This window comes from Chenopodium quinoa, unplaced genomic scaffold (genome assembly GCF_001683475.1).
Source record: "Chenopodium quinoa cultivar QQ74 unplaced genomic scaffold, ASM168347v1, whole genome shotgun sequence".
Classification (NCBI taxonomy): Eukaryota; Viridiplantae; Streptophyta; class Magnoliopsida; order Caryophyllales; family Amaranthaceae; genus Chenopodium; species Chenopodium quinoa.
Window position 1 is genome coordinate 50,651 of NW_018742607.1, and position 23,978 is coordinate 74,628.

General features: G+C 42.6%; 1 protein-coding gene across 1 annotated transcript; it reads right to left on the reverse strand.

Moving 5' to 3' along the window:
• Positions 1-1,559: 1,559 nt before the first annotated feature.
• Positions 1,560-23,833, reverse strand: LOC110721191 (RING finger protein 10-like). Its single transcript, XM_021900333.1, has 9 exons — positions 23,468-23,833; positions 23,309-23,355; positions 21,528-22,745; positions 21,106-21,194; positions 4,074-4,176; positions 3,896-4,000; positions 3,228-3,345; positions 2,396-2,575; positions 1,560-2,089 (listed from the first exon to the last, which is right to left on the reverse strand). Exons 1-9 carry the CDS (start codon positions 23,685-23,687, stop codon positions 1,938-1,940), a joined length of 2,232 nt encoding a protein of 743 aa, XP_021756025.1. The 5' UTR covers positions 23,688-23,833; the 3' UTR covers positions 1,560-1,937.
• Positions 23,834-23,978: the final 145 nt, after the last annotated feature.

Consider the following 23,978-nt stretch of genomic DNA (forward strand, 5'->3'; position numbering starts at 1 on the left):
GTTTGCGGTTTGGTTTGGTTTTTCAAAAATTATAAATCAAACCAAACCGTAAACCAGTAAACCGCATTTTAATATTTATATAATTTTTAAATAAATTAAAATAGTTATTATATATTATAAAAAAATAAAAAATTATTAGAAGACTATACGGTCAGTATACTTCTATACTCTATACTCATTCTCAAATATCAATACTCAAAAATCATTAGAAGAAAGCCCCTGATGTTTTCAACTTGGCACATGTTGCTGCCAATTATTAAAAACTATAATGTAGTATGAAATTTTTTTTGGACAAATGTATTATGTTTTTTTCCACCGTTAATTTGTTATGTATTATTTTTATTATGTGTTACTGTGCTAGAACTTAGCATTGATTAGTTGGTTGTTATTTTTATTAAAATTTTGTAGTATATCCCTATGGGCTAATTATTTGAACTTTATTATAAATTTATTAATATTTGACAATTTTTAGGAAAAAATATCGTCTCATCATAAACCGCACCAAACCCCATTATTACGGTTTGGTTTGGTTTGGTTTCAATACTAATATGATTTGGTTTGGTTTGGTTTGGAAAAAACCGTACTTTGCGGTTTGGTTTGGTTTATACTAAAACCGCACCAAACCAGACCATGTTCACCCCTACTTACTACTACTCTTTTAGTTATGTGAATAAATGGATATCATACGCCCTGGATCTATCGTTATTTCAGCTCTGCATTTTGGGTTGCTCACTTGCATTGGAGCTGCCTGACCTTTGTAATATTGCCTTCAAATTTAGATATCCCTCCAACTGAAATTTCTGTGATTGCATACCAATAGATAGTGGAATTATCATTGTAGCTTCATCCCGGAATAGCTTGAGACGCTTGACACCTCACTAAATATAGCATGGAACCACTAACTAAAAACTATTTTCCTCTACTCCACTAATTGTTTGATAATTTCGACTTCGATTTAGACCCAAAAAAAGTCAAAATGGCCCCTAAAACCTTAACCGAACAATTAATATCACAAAAAAGTAATGCCCTGCAAACCGAGACATTTTTTACACCCATATGAGACATTTGCGTTATTTTTTTTTTTCTAATTTTGAGGTTAATTTGGATCATTATGGACTACCATGACTCCCAAAACTTTCACCAAACAATTTTCGACACGCAAATTGAAACATTAAATGTTTAAAAGGGGTATTAGTCTTTTCCTTAATTAGTTTAACTTAGTAAAATAGTTTTTATCAGTGTTAATCACAGTTGAGAAAAAAACCAAACCATGAGTGAACCGATGGAAAGGCAAAAATTTAAGAGTATATAGATGGAAAAAGTCAAAATCACGGGTATACCAATTGTTTGTTTTTTTTTTTTTTTTTTTTTTTTGTGTGTGTGTGCAAAATCTTCAAGTAAACTATTTATAACTTATGATATTTTCTTTCCAATTTGACAATTATATTTCATATCTACCCAAATAAAATATTACTGAATATCTTTAATATACTTTATGTATTATTTTATAATATTATTGTAAAAAAATTATTTGTGCACAGCACAGAATTTTAACCTAGTTAAATAAACGAATAAATAAATATCTTCAATTCCTCAAGAGTTACCGTCTGGAAACTTTAGTACACAATCGTCCTATATATAACCATAATCATCTCTATGAACAGCAAACAGATTTCTACGTCTCAGGAAGACAGGATGCTAACAAATACAGTAGGAAAAATCAGCAAGCATTGATAGTCAATTAGGCTTAGTAATGACATTTTATAAGCCATTGACAAGCTTTTGTTGCATTCACAGAACTCAACAAATATGTATACAAATTCTAACCATATTTTATTGCTTGAACTTAAACTCTCACCACAAACTAGAACTTAGTCGTCATATAATACAGAATATGATGGCAGAAGAGGGGGTTATGAACGGTTTAAGGCAGATTTCTAGTAGCGGCGACCACCAGCAGTAGACAGGAGTACACGACTTGATTTCTTACCCTTCTTCCCTGTTTCATTGGTCTTGTGTGTCTCTGGTCTCTCCCGAGAAATTACATTTGCAAACGAGTGTACAGTCTGGACACCTTGATTTGTTGACCCTACACAAGCACCAAATCCTTAAATCAGATCACAAGTTATATTTATATCGATTATTGCAGTGGTAGAAAAACTGCTCAATACACCCAGCTTGAAGCTAAAAATGACCACCCCATCATCTACCAGATAACAAGCTTATTATCCAATGATCTATATACACAAGAAAGCGGCTAATACTGCTTTCTCCAATATTAAGTAGCAAGACTAAGGTAATGGGGCATGGTGGCAGTTACTTTATAATCCAGATCAAACATGATGGTTCCCAATATTGCATATGTAAATGGCTCAAGTTACTAAGAATAGAGTACCATTAATCCCGGTGGAAGAACTAGTTCTTCCAACATCAGCTTCAGGTGCAGTTTCTTGAATATGCAAGGAAGGAGAACCACACCCTGCTGCAAAACCCAGCCTCGTAACATTTGAGAATAATTGTCGTCCTTGAACTGAAGGGCTTGATGCCGCCACTGTTGTGGCAGGACTTCCAAGAGCTGAATCATAAAACAAATCTATCAGTGAACTGGCAATCATCAGTACTTTATAACTAAGGAATTATTAACTTATTAACTTGATTAGATGATTTTAACCAAGACAGAAAGTTAGAAACTATATGACGGGATCTTATAAACAGGCCACCAAAATATTCAGAACAGCAAACTGTTGCATAGAGCAGAACATTGGAGACCTACAAAAAAGGAAGCAAATCACAAAAAAGTTGTTTCCCAATAGTCTAAGTTATATTCGGTTGTTACGAGCTGGTTGCATTAGCTAATTTGACTAGTTAGTTGCATAAGATGTTTTGACTAGATGTTTGTATTACGCAGTAGCTATTTATAAAAGAGTGTTCCGTAGTATTAGCTAATAACTTGTAGCTGTTTTGTTATGAGCAAGTGAAATGCTAAATAAGTAATAGAATAGGGTAATTGGACAGGAAGATATGTAAAGTTTAGACATTATGTCAAAGTTATCATTACTCATTAGGCTAAATTTCACAACCAGCTAACCTTAAAAGCTTCTTTTTTCAACTTTTTGGAAATCATGTGTTGAGCAAAAAATACCAATTGGTTTCAAAGTACACAATAAAGAAATTTCTAAGTAGATTAAACTTGTGTGAGGATGACAAAATCTAGAACATACTATTACCTTCAAAGTCATCCATGGAGAAAGTAGATGAGCTATCATAAGCTTGCATATTATTATTGTAATGAACAGGTAGGGAATATGAAGTATCAGCTTCAGCTTTGATTTTATCCTCGTGTTCCTGCATGTGCAAAATTGCCGACAGGAGAAAATTTAAAAATGTCCAATCTATGTAATTCAGTCTGATCACGGAAAACAAGTAGAATTCACAGAGGATTTAATAACCCATAGCACACAAACTATCATTTACGCCACACACCATACATAGCTTACAGCTATAGAGAATGAGGAATGGAAACCACATCAAAGAGCTAGATAATTAACAGCTGCCATTCTCACCAAGACACCAACAGAGCGTTAAAAAAGCCAATCACCAATAGAAAGATCAAATCCGAGAATATAGCAAAATTTATTCTTGTCAATTTTTTAAAAAAAAAATTAATGATTGTTAAATTTACAGAAGGAAGATTTGACATCTCTTTTTTTCTACAGCAGGTTTAGCCAGAACTAATGTCATGAGATAAGAATGGAAAGTACTCCTTTACAAAATACACATTCCAAGCACCACAATTCATCATAAGTTCAGGCACAACGTTACTCGCCAGTTGATATATCTTTATAAGAGAGCAGAAAGCAAAAAAACTTAAGATAATTAAATCAGCTATCAATACCTTTCTGGCAAGCTGCTTTCTCTGCCTTTCACGTTTCTTTAAATCATCTCTGAAAGGAGCCAAGGCTTCAGCAGGCAAGATGTCTTTTAAGTCAACTTCACATAGCTGTTAACACTTTTAGAATTAGGACAAGATCCAAACCCACTAAAAGAACCCAAATACAGCATTATAGTATTACCTGAAATGTGGTCGTCAAAGGAAAATGGCTCAGGTAGCGGTAGCGCCTCCTCATGGCCTCAGACTGAGTCACAGACTCCAATTGTAATATTTTCCCACTCACTCTAGAATTCATGCAGCTTAATCAGAATATGGGGTAATGCAAAGCTGGTAAAAAGTACAATAATGATTGCAAAGACAAGAAGACAAATTTACAGTGAAAATGCTTCCCATGAATCAATATCAAAGTGAACTTAAATGCTGATCAACAGAGCTGCAAATTTTATTTTTACATATAAATAATATCAATCATAATCCTTCCAAAGTTCCATTCCAAGAATTTTGTCACTAAAAAATTGGTCTCTGAAGAGGATGCCAATATTAAATATATAAAGACTAGAATAGACCCGGTCTACAATAACTTATTGTAGACCCAACCTTCTAGTATACCATACGAATGTGATTATATCATACGAAATGTGATTATATTATTACAAAAGTGATTATATCATCTTGAAACTGTTATGTAAATGTATCGCTCAAAAAGTGAATTTATCATTATAAAAAGTATCAAATAGTAAATTACATCATTTAAAAGATGATTTTAAAATTTTATCATCCTAAAGATAATTATATAATCTCATTAAATGGTTTAATATGAGATCAAAATATGACTCACAAAAAGAGAATTATATCATCTAAAAAAGTGATTATATCATCTAGAATGTGATTATATTATTTGAAAGAGTCAAATTTTGGGTCTACAATAATTTATTGTAGACTGGGTCCATACAAGATCAATTGTATTAAATATTGCCTTCATCCCATTTTAATTGCAACACTGTATGAAATAAAATTCAAAGGAAAAGGAAAAGGAAAAGTTGCAAAATAAAATAGGAGATGGTAGCTTAAAAAATCTCTATTACTCTTCCGAATCCCAAGGTAAAGAAAACAGATATGCCACACACTCACACACGAGTCCCCCTAGTATTCCACTCACCTGTCACCTCTACTAACTTCCTGCAAATATTGATTCTTTCTAACTCATGCTTTTAATGTTAAAGGACCATCTCAACCAAAAGCTTAAGATACTGGTTGAGGCCCATGAATATGTTTTATACTCTATCACGCCCCCTCATACAAGAGCATCATTAGCTTAACCATTAGGAATATGTTTTATACTCTATCATTTAAGTCTTGTATACATGTCATGTACCGACATGGCTAGGTATTAAACAGTAACTGATTAGGGGATTTTTCCCCACCAATCACCATCTGACAAGTGGACCAATCAGGTTCCGCCATGTGTCCGTCACATGGGCCAATAGGAGACTGCCACGTGTCAAGCAATGATCCGTCCACTATGGACCAATTACGACACGACACGTGTCCCTCCCATGACACCTGGGATAACCGGTCACCTAGGCCCAACTTCCGAGGGAAGCCCAATCAGCCCAAGGTTAACCTAAACCTAGATTGGCACGTTTCCCGAGGTTATAAATACCTCCCTTAATCCTCATTAAGGGAGATTACGCAGATTACACACATTAAACACTCTCACCTAGAGAGACCCAATCACTTTAATTTCCGCATTAATTACTCCTTAATCAAGCACTAATTTGACCGTTGGAGGCGGATCTCCAATCATCCGGAGCATCCGTTTGTTTTGCAGGTACAGGCGTCCGGTTCCAGTCTCGGAATTGTAACTCTCCCGCAGGACATCAGAAAACCCCGAAACATCTGGCGCCGTCTGTGGGGAGAGTACTTCTGAGATGGCATCCACGTTTGTACCGACTCCTGAAGAGAGGCGTCCCCTAGACGACCCTCTAGTTCAGTCGGACCACAATACTGAGAATGAATTTGAAGTTGAAGCTCACACAGCTTCAGACGGGACCCTAAGGGCCCGACGTACCCGTCATACCGAAAGGAGGGAACGGGAACATCTTCATACAGGAAGCGAGCCAGCAGGCGCACCGCACTGATGGGTCTGCTCCCATCACAAGGAGTGAACTCATGACCTTCATGAGGGACTTTAAGGGAGAAATTCAAGAGTTGATCAACAAGAAGCCGCCAACTCTGGACAAGGAGCAGTCGGCTAAGAAACCCTCCACTTCACAGAAGAGGAAGCCAGTTCAAGGGCGAGAGGCGACTCCTCATCCTAAATCTAGGAAGCAGGAGCCACCTGCCCTTGATTTCACAAAATACCGTTTTCCTACTCCAGGAAATAGGAAACCTGTTCGTCATATTCAGGCGGACGGGTCGAGGAAATCATACACAGACGCTCGGCTACTGCTAGAGCAGAAGAAGAGTGACCGATTGTCAGAGTCGGCCTCTACTTCAAACTTCCAAGACAGTCTGCGAAATACCTCGATGATGCATACTCAGTCATATCATGAGAGTCAGTCAGGCGGCACCTCCCGTCAGTCCGGCTTTCATAGCGACCAGGCGATACCAAACCTACCGTTTGTACCGCAACAACAGTATTTTTTACAGCCACCTCCGTTTGGTGGATATGCAGCAAAAAATGTCCAACCTATGGACTGGCAGCTACGGTTGCTTAGACTTGGTGAACAGCCGTCGGCCTTCTCTAAGGAAATTACTGAAGCCGCTCAGCCGGCCAAAGTGAAAAATGTATTAGTAGGCGCCTATGACGGCACAACTAACCCAGAAGACCATCAGATGGCATTCACCAACCTGATGAGGGTTGGATGATCCCACTTGGTGCAAGTGTTTCCCAGCGACTCTCAAAGGAATCGCACAACAATGGTTCGGCAACCTGCCGACTGGTTGTGTAAATAACTTCAAGACGCTTGCTTACTTATTCACCTCCAACTTCGCCATGAACATCCCTGCGAAGAAGACGACCCTTGATTTAGGAACAATTCAGCAGGGCGAGAAGGAGGGGCTTCGTTCTTACATCAGGCGGTTTAACCTGATGAGAATACAGATTCAAGGGTTACCGGATGAAGTAGCCTATACTGACTTTTTCAGAGGTCTCAAAGACGGGTCGACCTTCAAATTTGATTTGGTCCGAAAGAGGGTGGCGACTCTTCAAGAGGCCTTGATTGAAGCGGAAGCCTATATACAGGCGACTGATCTTTGTAGTACGGTAAAACAGTCGGACGGGAGAAGGTCCGACAAAAGAGAAGGACGACTGAAACAGTCGTCAAACAAAGACGAGAAGAGAAAAGAGGTTTGGGCGGCTGATTCCTCTAAACAGCCGGCCCAGAAGAAGAAAAAAGAATTCAAACCATACTCCCCAAAGTATGCGTTTAACAAGGATAGCCAATTTATCCTAAAGGAAATCAAGGGGCGAATCTCAATTGAGAAGCCGGTCCCCATGAAGGGTTCTGCAAACAACCGGAACCAAGAAAAATTATGTGCTTATCATGAAGATGTTGGTCATCACACCAATGAATGCATCAGTCTCATGCGGTATCTGGACCGCCTGGCTGAGCAAGGTGATCTTGACACTTATGTCAAGAAATCTACGGGGAACACTTCCTCAAAAAAGCAGTCGACCAAAAAGAATCAACAGGCCGACAGCTCCGATACAGATGATGCAGTCGTCTACACCATTGCAGGCGGCTTCTCAGGAGGCGGCCCCATTATTAGGGGCAACAAAGACAATATCAGACGGTTAGATGTAAATTCCGTTCACCAAGAACGGCCCTCCAAATATTCATTTCCTGAGATTGTCATCACTGAAGAAGATCTAGGAGGGGTAAGAGGGCCGCATGACGACCCTATCGTTATTGAATGTAAAGTGGCCAACCAGAGAGTTGGTCGAATCCTCATAGATACCGGAAGCTCCTCAGATCTCATCAGTAGCAAATGTCTGTCGAAACTAAAATATCAGACTGATTGCATACATCCGGCATCCCACCCTTTAGTAGGGTTTGGAGGAGGAGTCGTCCACCCAGTGGGACGAGTGGATTTACCCATCCGCCTGGGCGAAAAAGGGGAAGGACGACACATGGTAGTCCGGTTCCTGGTAGTAGAAGAACTCTCGCCCTACAACATGATTCTGGGACGACCAACCCTGAATAATTCCAAGGCTGTTATAATCCCATCTCTTATGTTGCTCAAGTTTGAGAGGGATAATGGAACAGTCGGGTCCCTAAGGGGAGATCAGAAGATGGCCCGAGAGTGCTATCTCTCGGATGTCAAGCCCACTGTTATGGCCACTGGGTCAAGTGGTGGAAAAACAGACCTTGACAATGTCAAGGAGAGTGCGCCTGATCAAGAAGCAGGCGGCAAGAAGAGAAAGGCAGCCAGACGGGGGCCGCAAGAAAAGACAGAAAATAGCAATCATTGGCAGAGGAGCGGTCGGATGAATTCCGCCCTCAGCCGGCTGGTGAGCATACGGACCTGATCTTAGACGACTCGCGACCTGACCGAACAGTCAAAGTTGGGACGACTACTCTGAGAAACCTTGGTGACAACTTTCACAACCTATTGAAAGAATACAAGGACATCTTTGCATTCGAAGTCCACGAAATGTCAGGCTGACCTGGCGGTACATAAACTGGCTGTGGATCCGAAAAAGAAGCCAGTAAGGCAGAAGAAGCGGAACCATGGCGAAGAAAGAAGTCAGGCGGCAGCCGCCGAAGTTAAAAAATTACTTGATGCAGGGTTCATTCGGCAATGTTACTTCCCAGATTGGGTTGCAAATGTGGTGCTTGTTAAAAAGCCGAATGGCACCTGGCGAATGTGTGTAGACTACACAGACTTAAACAAGGCGTGCCCCAAAGACAGTTACCCTCTGCCTAAAATTGATAACCTGGTCGACTCAACAGCCGGCCATGCTTTGATGAGCTTTATGGACGCCTACTCTGGTTTCCATCAAATTCCTTTATGGAAGAAAGATCAGGAGAAGACGGCCTTCGTCACTCAGGGGTTATACTGTTACACGGTCATGTCGTTTGGTCTTAAGAATGCCCCGGCCACTTTCCAGCGAATGATAAACACTGTGTTCTTTGATCAAATTGGGAGAAATGTGGAGGCATATATTGATGATATGATTGTCAAGTCTAAACTTCAGAAAGATCATCTGTCGGACCTCCGAGAAACTTTCGCCACACTCAGGCGGCACCATGTCATGCTCAATCCCAAGAAATGTGTATTTGGAGTTGAGTCTGGGAAATTTCTCGGATTCCTTATCAATCAGAGAGGAATAGAGGCGAACCCTGAGAAGGTGCATGCGGTCATTGACATGCAGTCGCCTCGTACCATCCGAGAGGTTCAGAAGTTAACAGGTTGTCTGGCGGCCTTGGGAAGATTTCTAAGCCGATCAGGCGACAAATGCCTATACTTTATCCAGGCAATTAAGAAAAAGGGAAGGTTTGAATGGGGGCCGGATGCTGAGGCGGCCTTCCAGAAATTGAAAGTTCACTTGCATTCCTTACCGAGGCTAGTCAGCCCTTTGCCCAAAGAAGTACTCTACATGTATCAGGCCGTCTCTGATCATGCGTTAAGCGCTGTTCTCCTTGCTGAAAGAGACGGCTGTCAGCTCCCGGTCTACTTTGTCAGTCATGTACTGAAAAATTCCGAGTTGAGGTATCCCTTAGTGGAGAAATTTGGTCTTGCACTATTCATGGCTGTTAAAAAATTGAAGCCCTACTTTTTGGCACATGCAGTCGTCGTGTATACAGACCAACCTATCAAGCGGCCACTGACCATCATGGAGTCGTCAGGTCGAATGATCAAATGGGCCATAGAAATACAGAGCCTCGAAGTTACCTTCGAGCCTAGAAAAGCAGTGAAGGGGCAAGCCTTTGCTGACTTTATTGTTGAGATGACTCGTCCTCCTGACTCTCAAGTTCCAGACCAAGTCTGAAAGGTATATGTGGATGGAAGCTCTACTTCAAATGGTTGTGGAGCAGGCGTCATATGTCAGTCGCCAGAGGGCGACAGGGGCGAGTATGCTCTCCGCTTCAGTTTTCAGGCCTCAAACAATGAGGCAGAATATGAAGCTTTACTAGCCGGAATCCGCATGTGCAAGGCGGCAGGGGCAAGAAAAATAGACGCCTGTTCCGATTCACAATTGATAGTGAGTCAGTACAATGGCGAATACGAAGCAACCCATCCGGCCATGATCAAGTATTTACAGGCGGTCCGACAAGCAGTCGGCTCCCTTGAGGATTTCCATCTGACCCAAGTGCCGAGATCAGAAAACAACCAGGCGGATGCACTTTCAAAATTAGCATCATCCGCCTCCTGTGATACTCCTCGAACTGTTTTTTGGGAAGTAATGGAGAGGAGAAGCATTGAGGAAGAACCTATTGGAATGTTAGACCGAAGCTCAACCTGGATGGATCCAATCAGGGCATATCTGACAAACGGTACCCTGCCGGATGATCATCAACAGGCGACAGCACTGAAAAAACGAGCAACCAGTTTTGAAATAATAAAGGGAGAACTTCACAAAAGGGGGGTACCTTCAACCCTTCTTAAAGTGTGTTACTCCAGAAAAGGGACGAGAGATTCTAGACGATCTTCACTCTGGTTACTGTGCTTCCCATATAGGCGGTAGGACGCTTGCTCAACGGGCAAGGCGGCAGGGCTACTTTTGGCCTACTTTAGAAGCATATGCAATGGAGATGGTGAAAAAATGTGACAAGTGCCAAAGGTTTGGCAAACTAATTCACCGTCCGGCTACTGACCTCACTACCATTCATAGCCCACTACCGTTTGCTAAGTGGGGCATGGATATTCTGGGTCCATAAACGCCTGCTACAGGCGGAAGGAGGTACATACTTGTTGTCGTCGACTACTTCACTAAATGGGTAGAGGCAGAGGCTGTAAAGGGAATCAAGACGAAGGATGTAATTTCATTCATTTGGAAAAATGTCATCACTCGGTTCGGGGTTCCCATGTCTATGGTTTTTGATAATGGTCCCCAATTTGAGACGCCTGTTCTCAAAAGCTGGTTGGGTGACCAAGGAATTGCACACTACTTTGCATCTGTCGGCCGTCCACAAGCAAACGGCCAGGTAGAAGCCTTTAATAAAATCATCTCAGACGGTCTCAAGAAAAAGATTGAACGAGCAGGCGGCCTATGGGCGGATGAATTACCACATGTTCTCTGGGCCATTAGGACGACTGAAAAAGGGGCGACTGGAGAAACTCCATTCCTCCTAACTTATGGTGCGAAAGCTGTTCTTCCAATAGAACACTACGAGCCGACTCTTCGAGTAATGCTATATGACGAAGAGGCAAACTGGGAAGCCATGCGCCTGGCATTAGACTCACTTCCTGAAAGGAGGGGCAATGCTGTCTTGCGCCATGAAATTTACCGCCTGAGAATGACTAGATCATACAACAAAAAAGTACACAGGCGTCCACTCAAAGTGGGGGACTTTGTACTTAGAAAAATGGAAGCAGTTGGTAGGGCTAATGAGTCTGGCAAACTAACTCCCAACTGGGAAGGACCCTACCGAATCTGTGAAGAGGTCAGGGACGGTACCTACCGTCTGGGAACACCAGACGGACAACCGTTGCCTCGAACTTGGAATGTAGATAATCTTAAGAAATATTTCTTTTGAATGATGTAAATAGTCAAGGGCTACTTAATAAAAGTTTGCATACTTAATATTCAATTTTGTACTAAGAGAGGCACGCCTACTAACAAACAGTCGGCTACTCTCCATAGTTTTTATTCTTACTTAAGAGGGGCATGCCGCCTATACATTTATAGTCGGCTACTCTCCATTGAGTATTTTACTCTATCTTCAGAGGGGCATGCCGTCTGTACCTTTACAGTCGGCTACTCTCCATTGAGTATTTTACTCTATCAGAGGGGCATGCCGTCTGTACCTTTACAGTCGGCTACTCTCCATTGAGTATTTTACTCTATCATCAGAGGGGCATGTCGTCTGTAACTTTACAGTCGGCTACTCTCCATTGAGTATTTTACTCTATCTTCAGAGGGGCATGCCGCCTGTACCTTTACAGTCGGCTACTCTCCATTGAATATTTTACTCTATCACCATAGGGGCATGCCGTCTGGACATATAGTCGGCTACTCTCCATAGAAGAGGGCCGACTGGTTCCAAACACACAGCCACCCCCCTTATACTTAACTAAAAATGATCAGGGCCTTGTCGACCCTGTGCCTAAACAGGCGGCTACCCTCCTTTTACTTAGCACCTACGTTCACCAAGAACTAACCAAGGCCACAGGCCGAATGATCAGACCAAACGCCAAGCCAACTGATCCAATCTTCAAAACTAATACGACCTGTCCCAACATCATAGCAGGCGTCCGGCGGCATCCCTCCGGATGAAATTCGTCGCAAAGAGCAGCTCCCTTTTGGGTGGAACATTGCTCTATAAACTAATTACACGGCACCTATACGACTGTCCCCAAGGGCAACCACGTAGCCGTTTTTGAGACAAGGATAACTCTATCACTAACCAAACCAGTGGTAGCAGTTGACATCTGAGTCAGATGACCGCCTGTATTACTTGGGATAAATGCAGGGGGTACCTCTTGAGTTAATAGCCAACAAACATTGGCGAATCAAAAGGTTCAGCCGGCCTCCGCCGCCTGGTACCTTTACTACTCAAGCAGGAGTGACGGCGACTGAGTAACTCCAAAGTTAACTCATAGTCACTCTCTCAAACTTTGTATGGAGCCTAAAAGGTATGAGTCGTCCGCCTGTTTTTAGCAAACAGGGGCTCTCAACCACTACTCCTGCTAGGTTAACAACCTATGAGTTAAAAGCCAACAAACATTGGCGAATGAAGGGGAACAACCGGTACCAACCGCTTGATACCTCTACTACTCAGTTAATTGGCGACTAGGTAACAACCATGTTTACTTGGTCAAACCACTTTCCTACTTGGTTAATTTTACAAATGACAGGACCGCCTGCCTAAAGGGGATCCAGTCTTTAAAATGGTTCGAATACCGATTGGATAAATGGCCGACTGATCGTCTAGTCTGGAAACAGACAACCAGTCGTCCAGGGGCATAGGCGGCGTGACTAACTATCCGTACCTATCTGCAACTATCGGCCATGTAAAACAGTCGGTATAGTGTACAATTGGATATCAGAATATTCAATACTTAAACAAATTTGAAGCAAAACAAAAAAATTCATTAAAAAGAAGCCGGTCATTAAAAACCGGCAAAATATTCAGAGCCCCGGCCCCCTGGCCGGGTAAATACAAACAAACGGCACGCAGGCCGTGGAAAGAAGACATAAAGCTTAAGAAGGGGGCAGATCTTCAATATTAGCAGCTGCCGCCTGGTCAGCACTCTTCTTGCTGGACTCGGCTTCAGCTGCATCCTTTGATGCATTACCCCCAAGCGGCACAAGCGCCACTACCGGCTGTTCCTCCTCCAACGCCTCCTCCAACGCCTCTTCCTCAGCAGCCGCCAGGATCTCTTGATTATATCTATCAGAACACTGGCGGTACGTTTTTTCCCCTGAGGCAAAGTCGGCATTGGGGAAGAGGCGGCCCCAAGTCATGCGCTGGATTTGAGCAGAGTCTTCCATCATCTCCCGGACCAGCTCTTTCTTTTCTTGCTCGGCCTTTTCCGAGAGCTCCTGAGTAAGACTCTTCTCCTGGGTCACCGGGCGTACCTTTACGCTCGCCAAGGATTTCTCCAAGGTTTCGTATGAGGACATCTTTTGGCGAAGAGGTCTCAGCTCGGCCTTGAGGTTGTTGATGGTCGCCTCCGGCTCGCTATTCCTCTTCTGGGCCGCCTCTAACTGAGCCCGGATAGCGGCGGTAGCCTGCGCCTGATAACAAAGAATATCAATGGTCAGAACTTCATTTTGGGCAATTTGAAACATTGCCTTATCACATTCAGAGGCGGCCATAGCTTTTGCAGCCTTTACCTCTTTGTTCTTCCGGTCAAGCGGCTTGCGAAGGTCGTTCACTCGGAGCAGGGCCTAAGTAAAAAGGGGGAACAGGCGTCAGTTTCCAAACAAAAAGAAAACAGGCGTCCTGGAATTCAAATACTCAAAGTATGCTAAGTATACCTCAGCAAGGACCCCTGCAATCCCGTCTAGGTCAAGGGTGCCGACACCCCTGACCGCCTCCCTTTCAGCTGGAGGAACGGCCTTGATCATAGACTTGGCCACCTCGACCAAGTCAGGCTCCTGAGGGTCGGCTGCATCAAGCATAAACAAACGGATTAGACCTAGTAAAGAAGGGAGCAAGTCTAAAATTTACAAGGATAATTTCATACTTCTAGGTGGCCCAGCTGGAGTTTTAGAAGAAGTGGCCGGCTGTTTCTCAGCCGCCGCATGTTTCCTGGCAGAAGAGCTCGCAACAGTCGTCCTCCGGGACTTGGGGTCCGGCTGTTGGGAAGAAGAAGCTCTTGGAGCGCCCGTCTAAAAAAGAAGAAAAGAGTCAGTATATGCATAATCACAACTCCAAAAAGAGGGTGAAAGGTTCGAAGCCCACCAAGGGTGCCCCCTTGTTGGGGGAGTCGGTTGAAGACTGTTGCATGATGGAGGCCCGCAACATGGCCGCCGCAGTCTTGGAGGCGGTAATTTTGCTTATGGCGTCCGCTGCAAAAACAAATAGCAAAGTTAATAAAAGTCATAACAAGAAATGCATGGAACAACAGAGTATTCGACAGGCCGGCTACCTCTTGAGCACCGACTGCTGAGGCCACAGGCGGCCAAAAAGTACTCGTCGTAGAGCCATTTGAAGCTCGGGACGCAGTGCAGGGGTACTTGCTCTCGTACCCCTGAAGTAGAGTTCACCTTCGACTCTACTTTGAAGAGTCCTTTATCTAGGATCTCTTTCTTAGCCTTGGGGGGAACAGGCGGCATGCTGCGGTCGCCTGCAAGAAGGGGCGGATTCCTGTTCCACCTGTTGAAGCGCTTGTTCAGCTCTGTGTCTGAACTCTCAATGATAAGGAAGGTGCTCCGCCAGTCCTTCCATTTGTTTGCTTTACCTCTCGTCATGAGGTAGCCCCTGTGGCTCGTCAATTGATACCAGCCGGTACCGCCTGCCTTAGGGGTCCGGCTGAGGTAGTTCATGTGGGCGAAAGCCTCGAAGCTCGGCTCCACCCCGTGCAGTTCGCACCCGGCCACATAGCCGAGTACATTGACCCAGGAGTTTGGGGCTAACTGCCATAACCCCAACTCATACCCATCCAAGATCCGCTGAACAGCCGGATGTAGTGGGAAGCGCAGCCCAGCCTTGATGGCCGCCTCGTAGCAGCCAAAGCAGGCGCCATCATAACTGGTACCAGCCGGCCAGACGACTGTGTCTTCTGGATCCGGCACGAACACTAAAAAGCCGGGGCCCATTGTGTGGTTTGCGATAAAGCTCTCCACTTTCTCTTGCATGGCTGTGATCCGGCCCTGAGGTACCGTGCAGTAGTAGGGGGGTATTTTGCTCTCGGTGAGAGGCGGATGGCTCCGCCCAATCGTCTCCCTTCTCAACTTCGTGAGAAAGCCTCGCCTCTTGCAAGCGACTGTTTTTCTCTTCTGTGTCCAGAGAAGCATGGCCAGAAGAGCTAGACTCAGAATCGTCCTCTGACGAGTCCGAAGGGGACGACTTCTCCCCTCTCCCGGAGGGGCCCGCCTCCTCTCCTTTAAAAGGAGCAGGAGAGAATGAAGAATTGTCAACTGTAAAATGGGAAGGGGTCACTTTGACTCCTCCCTCAGAACTGCCGGCTTTCAAGCCGCTTTGTTTCACCTCCACATCTGGCGCCTGGTCAGATGTTTCACTAATCGGCACCCTGTGGGAAGAGCCGTCTGAGTTTGAGATCCTGTCAGTCTTTTTTGTTCTGGCCATCATGCTCTGCATAGACACAGATACAGTCGGACTTTGTATAAAGGGCAAAGATGGGTCCAGAAAAGGGCAGGCGGCACTCCTAGTCCTAGATTCAGCCGTCCCCGGTGACCGGCTGATCACTAACCTAGGTCGAGTCGTGTGCTTCCGTGGTGCGGTAACACGTGACCAGTCACGTGCCACCTGTGAGGGGCAAATGATTAGGGGATTTTTCCCCACCAATCACCATCTGACAAGTGGACCAATCAGGTTCCGCCATGTGTCCGTCACATGGGCCAATAGGAGACTGCCACGTGTCAAGCAATGATCCGTCCACTATGGACCAATTACGACACGACACGTGTCCCTCCCATGACACCTGGGATAACCGGTCACCTAGGCCCAACTTCCGAGGGAAGCCCAATCAGCCCAAGGTTAACCTAAACCTAGATTGGCACGTTTCCCGAGGTTATAAATACCTCCCTTAATCCTCATTAAGGGAGATTACGCAGATTACACACATTAAACACTCTCACCTAGAGAGACCCAATCACTTTAATTTCCGCATTAATTACTCCTTAATCAAGCACTAACTTGACCGTTGGAGGCGGATCTCCAATCATCTGGAGCATCCGTTTGTTTTGCAGGTACAGGCGTCCGGTTCCAGTCTCGGAATTGTAACTCTCCCGCAGGACATCAGAAAACCCCGAAACAGTAACTAATGGCAGAAAATTGCAAATTAAAGAAGGAATAATAAAAGCTAAATGTGAAATATTATAATTGGTGTGATGAAATGACACACACTAACACACTAAACAAACTACTCGTAAGATAGATTATCAAGCTTTCGAGAGGCTTGATTCTCTTCCAATCGGTAACTTTAGGTTACCACTCTCCAAGTGACTTGAGGTCACAACTCTCAACAAGTTTCATCCAATTTTTGCCTACCCATTTCCTTTCCTTCCCTCTCTATTTATACTAAGGACTATTAACCTAGTGAGCTAATATTAGTAGAATACCTATACTACCCTTCCTTAGGTTGATCTATTACAATACCGGCCCCCTAAACTTCCACCTTGTCCTCAAGGTGGATAGTAGTCTGCACTGAATGTCTGAATTTCCGGCCTCGGCAACATTGATGCTTGTTCCAACTCTTGAAAGAGCCAAAACTGAGCTGCTGTGAGAGTTGTTCATTGTTGAAGGTTAGTACTCTTAACATGGCATAAGAAACTGAAAATTGATGTAGCTTGTCAAGTGGGATAATTGAATTTTGGGTTGAGTGAGTGGTGTCTGCATTGTAGCAAGAAGTGTGGAAATAAGTCAAATAACAACTGCTGGGCAATGTTAATTTTAGGAAATAAAAGGCAAGGGGCTTTAAACAAGGGAGGTTGGATGTAAATAAGGATTGCTGGGCATCAGGCTATGAATTCGGAAATTGGGCCATGTTGCAATGGGCCCAAATAAAATCTTGCCTTCTAAAAATGATAGATTCATTTCCAATGCACAGTAAGCAATCTGAGCATGATGTTCATCCTTTGCCACATCATCAAATCTCATATTTACAATTCCACCCTTACTAGTACCTTCCACTATTGGCTTCCTCTCCAAGCCAAAGACTTTAGTCAAACTCCTGCCAAAAGCTGCTATGTCTGCATTTCCCAGGCAACCACCATGTAAACAGTCTAACCACTCCTCTTGAGACCTCCCACCTGCTCCACATCCGGCCAAACCCCCACCTTTTTCTCCACCTGACTCACACGCACCTGACTCACACGCACCAGCCCCTCCTTCCACAACGCCGTCTATGTCCCTCTTTAGGCCACCGCTAATGGTGGTCATACAGCCACGTTTTCCTTTTCCGGCTAGGAAACCTGGGCCACCACCAGATCCACTACCGTCAGCTCCGCCTTTCTCAGACAAATATTTTATCCCACCACCGTCAAACACATCGACCACTGCCCTTTGTACGGTCCAGAAAACCGCCCACCTTTCACGAGCTCTGCCGTCCACTCCACCGTGACCCCCACCAGCAAATCCACGTGAGAAATCACCCCCCTTTCTTGCGACCATCGGTAGTGAAGAGTCAATTTCAGACCTGCCTTTGTCATCTTCGCTTCTCTCAAACAAAACTTTGGTGGGTTTGCTTTTGAAATCACCAGATTCACAATCCCATGCACATCTTCTACCACGACCTTCACTCCCCAACGGACCACCGCCAACAGCAGCAAGTTCTTGTTCTTTCTCCCGAAGCAAATCAGTCGGAAGTTTCTCCCTGAGGTTCACTTCCACCGGATGTGCCACCATCCCATCTCCTTCCACCACTGCTGCCGCCATCTTGCCTCCTTCCTGCTCAATTGATGTCGCCAATTCGCCCTTTATATCGGCGAGTGGATTTTTCACCTCCTTGAGCTCTTCACGGAGCATAGCGAGCTCTCGCCGGATCGGAGCTATAACTGCTTTCTTTAATTCCCTCGTGATGTCCTCACACAATTTTTGTGTGATTTCATCCATCTTTGCTTTGAAATCTGCCCCTGAAAACAGATTAACGTCTTCTCCGTTCACCGATCGACATGCGGCAGCACCTCTGTCGCCGAGGGTCGTACTGCTCTGATACCATTTGTCATGTACCGACATGGCTAGGTATTAAACAGTAACTAATGGCAGAAAATTGCAAATTAAAGAAGGAATAATAAAAGCTAAATGTTAAATATTATAATTGATGAGATGAAATGACACACACTAACACACTAAACAAACTACTCGTAAGATAGATTATCAAGCTTTCGAGAGGCTTGATTCTCTCCCAATTGGTAACTTTAGGTTACCACTCTCCAAGTGACTTGAGGTCACAACTCTCAACAAGTTTCATCCAATTTTTGCCTACCCATTTCCTTTCCTTCCCTCTCTATTTATACTAAGGACTATTAACCTAGTGAGCTAATATTAGTAGAACACCTATACTACCCTTCCTTAGGTTGATCTATTACAATACAATAGCAGTTTGCAAAGTATGTGGTCTAAAAGGAGGCTTTACAAACACTGTGATCAACACTTTGACCAGCATTTAATTTTAGGCAACTTAATTGATTTCTGAAAAATTGCGTGATTGTTGATCCTAGGGTACTTTTTATATTTAATTTTAGACAAGGAAAAAATAAATTACTACCTCCGTTTCATATTATTTGCTACAATTAGACATTTTTACTCTCTACTTTATGTCAAATTGTTGCAAACAATATGAAACGGAGGTAGTAAAAAGAAATGTTAGATGATAAGAGAATACTAGATATTGTAGTCATAGTCGGAGAATCAAATAAGAATAATATTATAATAGAAAGGATGAAAGAAAAAAAAAACTATATATAAAAAAAAAAGGATTTAATTAAAGTTACAAATATAGAATAGTAGGCAATAGGGAAGGTGACTCAAGTCATTGTTGGTGGTGGTTATAATATATAGTTGTTAGAGGGTCCATATCATGTATAGGAGTGAACCTAATAGAAAGGTAAACATAGCTGTTACATTAGTATCAAGTCTATAGATATTAGTATCAAGAGAACTTAAAGAGAGCATAAACATAGGTCATTAGTACCAAGTCTCTAGACATTTAAGCATAACGTGAAAGCATCCCCCGGGGCCACCCAACATCCAACAGAAACTTTAAATAATTTCCAAGAGGGAACTAAAGCAATGACAAATTGAAAAAAATATGAGAACTACCTAACTAAACCAGCAAATCACCTATATTCTATAAAATCCAATGCGATGGACCGGGTATATGACCCGAGTCAACCCAGGTAGGTTTACTCAAGGCGCAAAAGAGGAAATAAGCAGTAGGCAGCCTAGGGACTCATTACTTTGCAAAATGACAAAGTTAATAAAAAGAAAGAGAAGGAAAGCAAGCAACCAAGTTCTTATATGTTTAAGTATGGTTTTTCCATTTTAGTTAAGTATCACATGTAATTGTCTTAAGGTCTTCGTTGACCATTAGCAAGCCTTAGTATAAGAATGTAGTAGTAGCAAGAAGGAAGGATCATCCAGAAAATTGAGTAAACATTTGAGAGACTTGTAGCCTCAAGTTACTATTAGAGTTATACCCTAAATCTATATTTATCCCCCATTAGCTTGTAACCCGATTAATCAATCAATCAACCTTCAAGCTTTCCTTCTTAATTATCTCAAATTAGCTAAACTATTGTTGAGCAGAATTTGATACATAACAACTGGTATCAGAACGGTCGGTCATGGAGACAAGCATGCCGCAACGACTGGACGCCATGGAGGAATCCCTCGCCGGCCTGAAAAACCAATTGACAGCCATTGAGGGAAAGCTGCAACCACCAGAGGAGGATGCTCTTACACGAGTGGTGGTAGTGGCGGTGAAGGCAGCCATGGCTGATGAACGGAAGAAGACAGAGGAAATGATGGCGGCCACCATTGTTCGACTGGAAGGTCGCATACACCGTTTCCGAACCAATGTCGACACGCAAGAAGCAATAGATCGAGGCAAAATCACTAAACTGCCAGAAGAATTGAGAAGGCGAAGCTAGCTCAACCTCAATTAAACACACAGGCCATTCCGTTGGTAGGAGAGAACAGCCCACGACCGGAGATGGAACAAATTCCAACGCCGGTTGGGGAGAGGCCGTACGAGGAATAGGAATGGCAACCACCTGACCAAGGTGGGTGGCGCGGAGGTGGCTGGAGAAGTGGCGGCGGCGGCGGAGGTGGCGGAGCTGGCAGAGGCCACTGGAAACATAGCTTTGCTGGTATTGTAATGAAGTACAAAACCATTTACGTTTTAGAACCAAACCTGAGCGGTCAATTATTTTGGCAAAGTCGGTCCATAGAGGCAAAATTGTTGGCCGGAAGGCACTAGTTATAGCACATAAATTGCCATCATATGAAGAAGATTGATAGAATATAACTAATTCACACAATTTAAAGCAATCTCATAGGGATCAAAAACCTCTATTAAACTGTCCTTAACCAGGAAGCCCTAAAAATAATCCTTTCGATCCTAAATGTTTTTCCCCCTTTTTTTTGGCACGTTTACAAAGCACATTTTTTTATCGTTAATATCTTTAATTACATGTTAGAAAAAAACATATATAAATATTAATATTAAAGTACTCATTGAGACAAATCAAACAAAACCCCACATGCCTATGATTTTTCATTTATATTTGAATAATTATAAAAGTTTTCTTTAATAGTTAATATTGGCCATATTGGGATGAACAAAAAGTATTGGAGGTAACAGTATGTCTTTCTTTTTGCAGCCAACAAAAAAAACAGAATGGTACATACCTTGCAGGAAGCAGATCATAGCTACCATAATGGTGCAAAAGACACTTCATGTTTAGTGGATGAAGGATAATAGGCTGACCATCAACGGCCTGAAACATATAAAAAAGTACATTTACCCCATTAAGATTGAATAGGTATCTGGGAAGAATTAGAACCAGATTTAAGCTTCAGAACTATTGAAGCAACTGTCCAAATGTGACATCAATTGCAACCCTCATACAGAAGTATTAAATCTATATTACAATTCGCCATGTTAATTCAGCTCTAAAAGATAATTGATGTACATGAACACTCATTAACATGAACAATGCCTTTGACCAAGCAAAGTCAATAACAGTTGACGCTTGACACAGCCATGGGCTAATAGTAGTATGAATATCATATATCGACACTAGCAAGAGCATAAGACAATGATCACATACCTGGTAGAAATTGTATGATTCCTTCTCCTTGGTGTCTCCCGGGGAACCTACTGGAGTTAGCAAGGTCTTGCTTTCTTCATATGAAGAGGACACGGACACATCAAGTCCTTCAAGTGATTCATCATTTTCAGAGGACTGAACTAAACAAGCACTTTCATGGACAACATCTGCCATTACATTGTTTGGCCCCTTGTTATCAAGAATTGATGGAGACGAAGTTCCATGTCCAAGCTCATCATCTTTGCAGTTAGGATAAGTACTGCTAACAGGTTCACAATCAATAGTTTCAGAGGATTTGCTGCCTCCGAAATTTCGACGAGCAGTCCAGTATTTTTTTCTTTGTTTCAAGTGTTCCATAGCAGCACAAACATATGGAAGCTTCTCTATGTCATCAACAAGCCCTGATTCAGCTCGTGCTAGCCAATTATCCAATGCTGATATTGCTTCTCTAACAGAGAGATCCACATCCAAAGTAAGTATGAACTTTGAAAAGGAGTCACAAGACTTGCTACTCGTTCCTTCCTTGACCTTTTCATGAAGAGAAAATGAGTCTTTCTTCCGAGTTAAAAGCATAAATTCTAGCACATCACCAACATTGTGGCCCGTAACATTTTCCGCAAAGATAGTATACAAATCCCTTGAGGATATCATCATAAAACAAAGTGGGCATTTTCTCCAGCATTCTGCTTTATGATTTTCCTCACCCATAAGTAAGTATTGCAAGATACATGGAAAACAGAATATATGTCCACAAGACGTGATCTGTGGGCAGAGAGGAGTATCCAAACAAATTGGACATTGAATAGGGTGCGGAGTTGAGTATCTCAAACATATTATATCCTCCCACTGTAATGTTTTGTCAGGATCCATAGATTCAATAGTATAGCTTCCAGAATCCAAGACAACAAATTTGTAGTTAGCCTGGAGGAAAAGGTCCTTGTTGTAAGGCTTAATCTTCTGAGGCTTTTTCAGTGGAGGACCCCTAGGTTGAGCACGAGAGATTGGATTATATTGAAAATTTAGTAAGTGATTACCGCTTACTGTTTGATACCTTCTCCGCGCAGAACCACTTGCTCTACCATTTGGCGGAGAGCCAGAAACTTCCCCACTGGATGGAGGAGACCCAACACCTCCTTGAGCAACAGAGTGAGATTGAACTCTACTGTTGATACTGTGATTAGATGTCTTCTTACCACTTGAACTCCCATGTCCAATCACCTAAAAAGATAAGGGGTGTATATAATCAAAATGTGCAAAAGATAAATAAATAAAACGACATCCATATACACGCACATAAACTCATACTGGCAAAGAACTTGCTCAACATTTGAGAGAGAATTTTGTTCTACCACCTCCAACCTACTTAAAAGCACATGCATACTCTTTCATATCATACAATTTCCAAAAATAAAATAGAGTATATAGCTACTTACAATAAACACCACCCTCCACCCCCACAACATGCAAAAATGTTTTACAGAAAAGATACAGAGAACGTTACATGAAAATAAATCAGTTCTTAACATCCTTAATCTATGAGTTCTCCCTTCACTCCATAATGATTATCCCTCATCTATTCTAGTATACCCTATTTGCTTATCCCACACAGTTGATAAATGAAAGTGAACAAATGCTTTCTGTAATCCACTATGGTAATACACTGCCACTGCGAGCAATATCTATTCAACGGAATTCCGGCTTCCATTAATTAATTCAAAATAGACCTCAGAAAACAATTCCAAATGACACAAAACTAGGAAAAAAACATCTTTGAAATGTACCTTTTTGGAAGATCCGTTAGAAGTTCCTGCAGTTTCAGCCATTGAACCTAAAACCACAACCACCAAAATAAATTGCAATAAGAAGCAAATTCAAAAGTAATACAAACAACCTAATTAGCTCAATTGATCCGAATTCGAAAGTAAGAACCCTAAAATCACCTGAAATTGAATTGGGGAAGGAAGCTTCAGATTGAGGGTCGGAGATCCGAAGCGAATCGAGAGGTGGAGTTTGCGGGGAAGAGATAGAGCTCTGTTGGTGTTGAGATTGAGGTTCATCAATGGAGATTGGGAAGCCATGATTGAAATTAGGGTTTTGAGCAGAGGAAGACGAAGACGATGATGCTGAACCTTGATGGGTGTGAGAGGGCAAGATGGACATGAAATTATGGAGAGAGAATTTGGGGGAATTTTATTTTGAGTTTGAAGAAACTCTGTTCGAAAAAGTTTTAATTTCTGAGAATTTTTACGAATCTAGTAGAATGGTTTTATAATATTCGTGGTGTAGGTGTTGGATTTTTGGAGCATCTTACGCATCCCTCAACGAATCTATGCTTTGCGAAAATGAAAGTTTTAGATGATAATCTTTTATGACTTGTTAGTTGTTAACTTTACCTTGGACTAGTATGTACACAGTAACTAATCTACCAAAAAAAAAAATTAGTGGATTCAA